Source organism: Podarcis bocagei, assembly GCF_964188305.1.
Source record: "Podarcis bocagei genome assembly, chromosome: 5".
NCBI lineage: Eukaryota > Metazoa > Chordata > Lepidosauria > Squamata > Lacertidae > Podarcis > Podarcis bocagei.
Window position 1 is genome coordinate 66,176,482 of NC_138129.1, and position 10,405 is coordinate 66,186,886.

Below are 10,405 nucleotides of genomic sequence, written 5' to 3' on the forward strand. Positions count from 1 at the left end.
GGCCTTCTGGCAGGTCCCTCGCTGCGAGAAGCCAAGTTACAGGAAACCAGGCAGAAGGCTTTCTTGGTAGTGGCACCCGCCCTGTGGAACGCCCTCCCACCAGATGTCAAAGAGAAAAGCAACTACCAGACTTTTAGAAGACATCTGAAGGCAGCCGTATTTAGGGAAGCTTTTAATGTTTAATAGACAATATTTTGTTGGAAGCCGCCCCAAGTGGCTGGGGAAACCCAGATGGGCGGGGTATAAGTAATATATTATTATTACTATTATTATTATAGTAACACTTAATCACAGCAATGGGTTAAAAAACCTTTTGTTCAATTTAAAAAGTGCAGCTGATCAATCAGCAGTTTATTAAAATATTGTCTACTTGTTCATACAAGTTATAAATGACAAGCAACATCTTAGAAGATGCATTTCCCCTTCGCTCACATAGGGCGGAATGTCTCTTCTGAAGTGAAACTCACTACAATAGCCATTTGAAACTGACACATTTAACTTACAGGATTTTGATTTTACGCAGTTGACAGCGAGCCAGTTGAATTTGCACAAATTAAATGCATGGAAGGCGAAGAGCTTAAACTTTTAAGTTCTCCGCCTTGCTTACCAGGTTCTGTGAGGCTCTGGGAAGATTTCACAGGAACACATGTGTTCTTGCAAGAGCCACCCAGAGCCCAGTAAGCAAGGCAAAGAGCTTAAAAGCTTTCTGCCTTGTTGAGGGGGGCAGAGTTTAAGGCCCATTTGACACACCAACTCCAGAAAGTAAGAGTGCTAGCATGGGGGTGGTTCCAAGGGAGTGGTTTAGCTACACATTTTTGCGCATACACACCACCCCTAGAATAGAACTCTCTGTCTCTCTCTATATAACCCTTGCACAAGACGTGAGATGCTGTATATAAATAAGAACATATAAACACTTTTCTTTAAGACTATTTTTAGTAATACAGAAACATGCAGATTTAATTACTTGATGAAAATGTGCAATAGACTAAAAATCAGAAGCCAGTTTTTGCTGGAATATCATTGTGCACACAGCCTCAGCAGTGCTGATCTGTTTAACCTAGGGCACTGTTATAAACATTGCACATGCAGCTCTCTCTCTCTGTGGCTGTCAGATGCTCTAACACACACGAGTACAACAAGGCAGGTCAGATTCAACCCCATTAAGCCATCCCTGGTCTAACCAAAAGGTTAGTCTATTTGATTATCAAGCTTCCTGGGCTGCAACCCAGTCTTTCTTTTGTTCTGAAACTGTTTTTATTGTGAAGCTTTTGTTCTGAAGGGCAGGTTGAAGTTCATTACAACTCCAACAGATTATTTTTTGGCATCCTGGGGCATATTTTTCTGGGGAAACCTCTAAACAAGAAAATGCATACTTCCTGGTCTTCGTTGTAATACCAATTTGAGCTTTTTACCCAACAGAAAATCACCTTTGTACATGCAACACTAATGTCTCACAACAAATGAAACTGTTCTGTAGAAAACATAACTTGAAAAAAAGAGACAATGCACGTATTTTTGTAAACTAGGAAATCTTTAATAAAAAGAAAGAAAATCACCTTTGTTTCCCTAGTCCAGGCATAGGCAAACTCGCCCCTCCAGATGTTTTGGGACTACAACTCCCATCATCCCTAGCTAACAGGACCAGTGGTCAGGGATGATGGTAGTCCCAAAACATCTGAAGGGCCGAGTTTGCCTATGCCTGCCCTAGTCCCTGTGAGAAATGAGATATGACTGACCAAAGACCTCAAAATGCCAGGGTGCGTTTGATGTAAAGGAATAGGTCCTAATCTACTTTGTCCTCAGCTACAATTCAGCTGACTGGATAACCATCCACGGCAGTGTAATTGGATGCTGCTAGTCAGACACAGAATTAAGTGTGTTCTAATGAGGTTCCAATATTATTCTTGGAAATGGATCAAAGCTGTAGTTAATCACACAAAACCTATGCCTACCTTACCACCATGGTGTAAGAAAATGTGCCCATGAATGTATCACTGCACTGATCTCGCTGGCAGTCTTAAAATGGCAGGGAGACAACCTATAACAGTGACAGAAGATAAGCCACCACAATACCAGTATTTGCCCTACTGAAGTAAATCGGGCTGGAACAGCAAGCAATCAAGAGGTTATATTAATACAATCAAGAGGTTATAATCAATCAAGAGGTTATAATATTGTATTACTAAACTAATATTGTGGATTTAAACTCAAAATTTGAGATAAATGAAAGCTAGTTTCCAATCTTAAATTTAGCTTAGCTCCAAGACACACACTTTGCATTATAACAACTTTTCAACAGAAATGTGTTATTTAGCCACAAACTGAAATAAACAAATACAGAAAATGGTAGCTATGCCCATTTTTAAAATTAGTTTACAACTTAGTTCTTGCTCACTGGAAATCTTATAATTATTTGGACCAGTTTGAATTAATAATGCTCTATAATAAAAGGCTAATACCTCAATCCTACATCTACTCAGATGTACCGTATTTTTCGCTCTATAACACGCACCTGACCATAACACGCACATCGTTTTTAGAGGAGGAAAACAAGGGAAAAAATATTCTGAATGAAACAGTGGACGTATCATTTTTGTGCTTCATGCTGTGGCCACAGACATGTGATCTGATGGTGAATTTGGGGTGACCCAATGCAAAAATCCTGAGAATCCCTGTGGATCCATGCTTTGTAACCACGTTTTTGCACCATTGCAGCCCCAGGCAACAGTGGGTGCGTGATTTTTTTGGGGGGGGACAGGCTGTAGTCATGGACATGCTATGTGCTCTGATGGTGAATTTTGGCTGACCCAATGCAAAGATCCTGAGGATCCATGTGGACCCATACTTTTTAACCACGTTTTTGCACCATTGCAGCCCCAGGCAACAGTGGGTGCGTGATTTTTTTGGGGGGGGACAGGCTGTAGTCATGGACATGCTATGTGCTCTGATGGGGAATTTTGGCTGACCCAATGCAAAGATCCTGAGGATCCATGTGGATCCATGCTTTGTAACCACGTTTTTGCACCATTGCAGCCCCAGGCAACAGTGGGTGCGTGATTTTTTTTGGGGGGGGGGCAGGCTGTAGCCATGGACATGCTGTGTGCTCTGATGGTGAATTTGGGGTGACCCAATGCAAAGATCCTGAGGATCCATGTGGATCCATGCTTTGTAACCACATTTTAAGTGGGGAGGGAAGGAAAAACACAGAAGGCTAAGAATGCAGGAGAGGGCTATAACGTGAGGAAAGGAAGGCAAAAGTTTCCCCCCACCCACCCACACAAGCCAGCCAGCGTGTGCTCTCTCTCTCTCTCTCCCTCTTTAAATGGAAGAAAGCATATTTGAATGCTGTGTGTCTCCAAAAACAAAAAGCAGGAAGTCAAATCAGAATTTTTAGCCGAACCTGTAGTCTCTCTTCCCTTCACAAACATTGTTCCTCCGGAGCAGGGAGAGGATAGAAGGACGGACGCTCTGCTTTCCCTCTCTACTTGCCTGGAGGGGAGGGGCTTCCCCTGCTCTTTGTTCGGACGCTCTGCTTTCCCTCTCTACTTGCCTGGAGGGGAGGGGCTTTCCCTGCTCTTTGTTCGGACGCTCTGCTTTCCCTCTCTACTTGCCTGGAGGGGAGGGGCTTCCCCTGCTCTTTGTTCCGTTTGAGCAAACACAGCAAGGAAACAGAGAGGGCGGGCAGTAAGACCCTGAGGCAGAATGCAGGAAAGCAGCCACTTCCTGTATCACGGAGCTCCCTTCTCCCTGAAGCGCGGTTTGATTTTTGCCTTATTTTTCGGCTCCAGGGACCACACATTCGCTCCATAACACGCACAGACATTTCCCCTTCCTTTTTAGGAGAAAAAATCTGCGTGTTATAGAGCGAAAAATACGGTAAATCCCATTGAATTTAGTGAGGCTTACTTTCAGGTAAGTGGATCTAGGACTGAACAATAAATATAACTCTTTCCATTAAGAAAATTCCAGTGGATTGATATGATGACATTTAGTAAATTACACAAAGTTCTACCAGATAAAAAGATCAAAGTAAAAATAAGAAGAAGAATCTCAAAGACTCATAGCAACTTCTCATAGAAATAAATGCAACTAAAATTAACCATACCCTTTAGATCTAGTAGGTATTAAAAACTGGCTGAAGTTCAAATTCATGGCTGTAGGTAAAACTGTAGGTGGCATAACAATTATTCTCCTGGAAAATCAAACCACTGAGTAATAGTGACTAATTTCCAGAAAGGCAGTTTTCTATCTTCAGAAGAGAGATGTTCCTACCACGTGTGGGGAACCTCTGGCTTTCCAGATATTGCTGAACTATAAGTCCCATCATCTCTGGCCACTAGCCATGCTTGCTGGGGTTGGTGGGAGTTGTAGTTCAGAAACATTTAGAGAGCCAAAAGTTCCTCAACCTTGTTTTATATTAAGGTCCTTCCAATGGGCAGAGAGAGAAGAGATTGCATGTACTCCAATATAACTCAGAATGCACTGAATTCAACAGGTAGTACTTCCAAGGGTGCATCTGATCGCAGCAGAATAGCCTCCCCAAATAACACTATTTGCACATTGAGCATCTCTTAGTAAAGGAAGCATTTCTGCTAACAACTATGGTTGACTACAACTGTTTCAGATCAGAAAGTGTTCATTCCTACTTCAGATCTAACATGATACTTCAAAGTATATTGTTATTAGAGTCACACAGGCCTGTATATGAATCAGAAGCATCACAAACAAATAACCATGGGAAATAACCATGTCTGCACTTTTGATTGGAACATCCACTCTGAAAGGAGAGATCTTATACACATTAGCTGTTTTGTTTACATGAAAAATTAATTCCTCCGGTTCCGCCTTCAAAGGCAGGAAAATTGTATTCATTCAGATAGCCAATGACTAAGTGAGTCGTCAACCTTTACTCTAATTTCCACTGGATAAAATAAAAGCATATGTTTTTCAAGTTCAGGAAGTACACTGCCCCATCAGCATTCCTGTAGGCAATTTAGAAATCAACACAGGAGTCAATTCCTCTCTAAAGTGTGTTACACAAGCATACGTGTGCATATACACATACACAGGTCTCATCAGTGTATCTTATCACAATCCAAAACTGGGGTAGCAGTAGTTCTGTCACTTACTTCCTGCTTTTTAAAACACGCTTATTAACATCCCCACCCCCACCCCACCCTCATTAGACAAGACGCTCCAGAAGCCTTTCTGGACTAAAGCTTCTTTACTGGGTCAGGATCGGTTTAGGGCATGAGATGCCCAAGCGTAAAAGCAGACACAGATGCCAAGGGAGGTGAAGAGAGATCTCAGGTCGATCCGCATCTAGGTTAAGGTGATCACGGATAGAGAGGTTTAACCGGTAGCATGCCGGTGCGCAGCTGTCCCCCGCCACTGCAGAAAAGATCGGGATGGGGAGATGCAGTGTCGAAAAACACATAAGGGCGATGACCAGCGGAGGGGGGAACACAAGGCGCCTATAACGGGGGCGTTAGACACACAGCGCGCTGGGGACAAAACGGAGCTCGAGAGACCGGGCAGGAGGATGTCCTTAACTCCGGGGAGGCCCAGGGATGCTCGACCTTCCCCCAGGGTGGCCGGGCGAGCCCTGCCGCTTACCGTGGCTGTCCTTCTGGCCGATGCCCTGCGTGCGGATCAGAGCCGACAGCCGCCTGACGTCCCCCTTGAAGACGCACTCGTGCACGGGGAACTGCGACGACGGGCCCTTGTCCGGCTCGGCGGCGGCGGACCCGCCGGTTCCCCCTTTGAGCGGCAGCCGGTGGTGGTTGGTGGTGAAGATGCGGTGGCTCCCGGCGCGGCCGCTCTTGCCGCCCCCCGGCCGGCCCCCGGTGAAGGCTCCCCCGCCGCCGCTGCCTGGCGCGGCCGCCGCCTCTTCCTCTCCGGGCGCCAGCAGGTCCCCGTCCTCCTTGCTGGGCTTGTGGTCCCTGCGCAGCGAGCGCAGCTTCTCTCCGGTCATCGCCAGCGGCGGCCCCGGGCGCTGGGGGGCCCCGGCGGGGAGAAGCGGCGCCGCAGTCGCTGCCGCTGGGGGCTCGGCGAGCTCAGAGCCGCGGCGGAGGGTCTCTTCCGGGCTGCAGCATCCCCCCTTCCCGCCGCACACACTCGCCGCCCGCCGCGCAGGGACTCCCCGCAGGCCAAGGGGGCTCCGCGCTCCTTCCGAACCGCCTTCCACCTGCCGCTACTCTCAGCGGCTAGACCGCACCGCCATCTTGTCGGAGGGGTCTCGCGAGAGCGGAGCGGCTCCGCCGGGCGAGATCCAGGCGCTCTCGCGAGATGGTGACCTCTGGCGCCTGCCGTGGGAAGGAGGCGAGAGTCCCGGCGGGACGGACTGGGCTGTTCCGAAGGCGGGGTCGCTGCTCTGAGCGGCGAGGTGGGACGGGGGGGGGGCGGTTCTGGCTGGCTCACCTGTGGCCGCCCAGGTGCTGCCAGACTCCCAGTCCCCGCCACGCGTATGCACGTGAAGTGCTGGTGGGAGCCGGAGCCCAGGAACAGCTGGAGGCCTTGCAGGATGGCAGCCAACTCCACGGGCCGAGGTCCCTTTGCCCCGCCCCTAAAATATTTGCCGCGCCCCCCCCAAAAATTAATCGCCATTGCCAATCAAATGATGTTCGTGTGCGCCGCATCTTGTGATCGATTATTCAGGTTGGCACCCCTGATTTTGCAGATGAGTCTCTCCCAGGAGAGGAAGGGACGAAGGTTGCATTTGCCTGCTTTTTTCCGTGGCACACTTTTCATGGGAGTGGGAGGCGTGCACATGGCCGGTGGCAGTGGAAACGGGTGCAGAGTGGGGCTGCAGAATAGAAGACAGGAAAGGCTTTAGAGTTGGGGTAGGGGAAAGTGAGCTTAGTAGTCGCATGGGGTGGGAAGGGAGAAGCTCTGGCAGTTAGTATTGGCGAGTGGAGTGAGCCTCCTAGTTAATTCATCATTTCTTTTCTTTAGGACTGCAGTACGAAACATACTGGGAAGAAAGCCTCATTATTTATTTATTTTTTACACCAGCGTTTATCCGAGGATCACAGGGCGGTTTACAAATAAAAACACAGAAATGTGTAGCATTGGAACATACAAAAACAACACCCCCACCCCCATTTAAAAGTCCTGGGAGAAGAGGAATGATCTCAATGATTTATTTACTAGTAAATATGTAGATGTTAAGATTTCAAATGCTGTTATTCCTTGGGTTCCAAGAATCGTCCTTCAGTAAAACTTAATCCTGGTTTTGTTCATTTCTAATACATTTCAACTTTCCATTATGTTTGAAATGGTCTATTCTTACTTGAAAAATGAAATTGGTTTATTTTATCCATGCTAACCTGGAAGTGGGACGCAGGTGACGCTGTGGGTTAAACCACAAAGCCTAGGACTTGCTGATTAGAAGGTCAGTGGTTCGAATCCCCGCAACGGGGTGAGCACCCGTTGCTCGTCCCTGCTCCTGCCAACGTAGCAGTTCGAAAGCACATCAAAGTGCAAGTAGATAAATAGGTACCGCTCCGCTCCGGCGGGAAGGTAAACGACGTTTCCGTGCGCTGCTCTGGTTCACCAGAAGCAGCTTAGTCATGCTGGCCACATGACCCGGAAGCTGTACGCCGGCTCCCTCGGCCCGTAAAGCGAGATGAGCGCTGCAACACCAGAGTCGGTCACAACTGGACCTATGGTCAGGGGTCCCTTTACCTTTACTTTAACCTGGAAGCACCACTTGTTTCAATGTAATTTTCTTCCATCAGGTTTGTAGCATCAGGTTGCAGTCTATACAAACTTACTTTCAATAAAGTCCACTGAAATAAATTGGACTTTTTGAGTATATATGTATCAAATCTGGTGGTTCTATTTTTATGTAAAAATTAACAAAAAATAGTATTGGATTGACATTTTCAAATTTCTCATTGCATTACTCAAAATGAGTTTTGAAACTACAATGCTGCATTTCCAGTTTACTATAGTGGGTCACAGGCAATATGAGTTCTGCAGTTTCCTGAGTCATACAAACACCAGGAGATTTAGAATGCTGACTCTGTGGCAGGTTGATGCATCCACTAGAAATATGAGTCAGCTGAGATAAAGAAGTTCACCTCAGAATAGTCAGAAACAAAACTTCACTTAGCACCTTGTCTGTAATTCATGGATGCTCATAATGCATTAAAGTATTTATGAATATCCCCCCATGCACATGGGAAGCAAATATTGTATTCAGATATACAGAAGCATAAGAAACTGCCTTATACAATTTCAAACCATTGATCCATCTACACCAGGCATCCCCAAACTTGGCCCGCCAGATGTTTTGGGACTACAGTTCCCATCATCCCTGACCACTGGTCCTGTTAGCTAAGGATGAAGGGAGTTGTAGTCCCAAAACATCTGCAGGGCCAAGTTTGGGGGTGCCTGGTCTACACTCACTGGCAGCAGCTCTCCAGGGTTTCAGATGGGGTCTCTCTCAGCTCTGCCTAAAGATGTCAGGAATTGAACCTTCGCCCTTCTGCATGCACAGGAGATGATATACTACTCAGCTATCCTGTTTACTGGTTTATGGAATCAAAGAGATGGAATCATTATGCCTGCTTTATATTTTCTTCCAGTTCTTCACCATGCTAAGAGCATAGCCCATGTGATACTTGGGGACTTAAGGGCTTCAAAGGCCTAAAGGTTTTTAGGATCATTCCAGAAAGCCAAATAATTCAACACAGATACCTAAGGATCGCCACTAAAAAAAAAAACACCAGAAAACTCTACAGTGTTGTAAACCTCAGCTTCAGCTTCAGGCATTAGCAGGAGGCAATACTTCGCTCTGTGCTGCGAAAGCAACTTCTGATTTCTTGCCAACCAAGCTGCTGTTAAATGCACAGGAACAGGCCAGAGTTCTTTTCTGGTTAGTTGACAGCCTTACAGATGTTGAATCTCAGAGAAGTAGATTTGTTAAAAGAATTAATACAGCAAACAAACAAAAAACCTAGCAGCTCTTAACTCATTTTCAATTGGAACACACCTTGAATTCAGCTCAACAATGCTGAACCCCTGCATCTTTTTTTTCAGTATCAAGGTTAGATAAGTAGTAATTAATAAAAGTGCACCTAAACACGTGCATAATGCCTTTCTCTTAGCGCTTAGTAACCACAGCCATTCCTAACACATCTGAGGTTAGAGGAAAGGGATTTAATATCAGAGGCTGTTGCTTAAAGACGAAAAGTTTTCCAGCACTGCTCATTGTCATTTAGAAATAAAGTGGTGAGCTGGACAGCACCCAATAGAGAACAGCTTGATCATGAACAAAGCCACTTTTTAGAACATTCCTGAAGCAAACTCACCTGCTTATTCACTAAACCAGGTCTACAGGATTTGAGTCCCTGTTTACAATGCAAATATTGTTAATAGGTTAAGTACTTAATTCATTCCAGAGGTCTGTTCTTAACCTGAAACTGTTCTTAACCTGAAGCACCACTTTAGCTAATGGGGCCTCCTGCTGCTGCCGCGCCGCCGGAGCACGATTTCTGTTCTCATCCTGAAGCAAAGTTCTTAACCTGAAGCACTATTTCTGGGTTAGCGGAGTCTGTAACCTGAAGCGTTTGTAACCTGAAGCGTTTGTAACCTGAAGCGTATGTAACCTGAGGTACCACTGTAGAAACAAGCTGGCTGAATTTGCCTCATGACGTGTAACTGCTTGAAAACAATGTAATCCCATTCTTTCTATCTTTTATAACTTTGTACTGTACTCCAAATGGCAAAATTGTACAGAGAAACAGCCCCACCCTAATCATGTTTACTTGGAAGTGAGTCACACGGGGGGGGGAGTGATTCACTTCCAAGTAAGTTTGGTTAGTATAAGAGCCAAAAAAATTTAAAGCACAATTCTATACATGTGTTCTTAACAGCATAAATGAGTACAGTGGGGCATACCCCCAGGTAAGTGGGTATAAGATTGCAGTATGAAGGTTGTGTGTGTGTGGTAAATTGTCTCTTGTCATCATCAAATGACTGGCATGATTAGTGGTTGTGGGCATTGAACTCCCATGGTTCCTGCATTGCTGAAAGGCTCTAGAAAAGGGATGGGAAAGTTTTTTAAAACCAAGGGTTGCATTGCCTAAACTTTCCACTCTCCTGTGTTAATATCTACATGAAACTTTTGGGCATGGGCATTCTGGGATTTGGTGTGGATCAGTATTATATCCACTTCTCCTTTTCCATGTGAACCACATGAACCAATCTCCCTACGAAGCGCCTTCTAAGTATCCTTAGAGTTTAGGATTGGAAATGAACTGGCTGAGGGTGAATAAACTGAAACTCAATCCAAGCAAGGAGTTGTTCTTAGATTGCAGCCCTAGAGTGGTGAAAATGCCTGTCTCAGATGGGCACATACTGTTCCCCAAAATATGGGATTTGTAGATTGGGATCC

The 10,405-nt window shown here is 45.8% G+C and overlaps 1 protein-coding gene and 1 long non-coding RNA gene across 3 annotated transcripts in view; one reads left to right on the top strand and one right to left on the bottom strand.

The window, feature by feature from the left end:
* Positions 1–5,992, bottom strand: part of ANKRD13C (ankyrin repeat domain 13C) — a 31,857-nt gene extending 25,865 nt beyond the window's left edge. Inside the window, exon 1 of the mRNA XM_081193814.1 lies at positions 5,620–5,992. Coding sequence (XP_081049940.1) covers positions 5,620–5,977 — 358 coding nt within the window. The 5' untranslated portion in view covers positions 5,978–5,992. The remainder of the gene's footprint in view (positions 1–5,619) is intronic.
* A 313-nt stretch (positions 5,993–6,305) lies between these two features.
* On the top strand, positions 6,306–7,832 carry LOC308586838. 2 transcript variants are annotated; one of them, XR_014008087.1, is made up of 2 exons: positions 6,306–6,388; positions 6,958–7,832. It is a non-coding gene; the product is annotated as an uncharacterized lncRNA (long non-coding RNA). The 2 variants fall into 2 exon arrangements; XR_014008088.1 differs by having other exon boundaries at positions 6,339–6,845.
* The last annotated feature ends 2,573 nt before the right edge of the window (positions 7,833–10,405 follow it).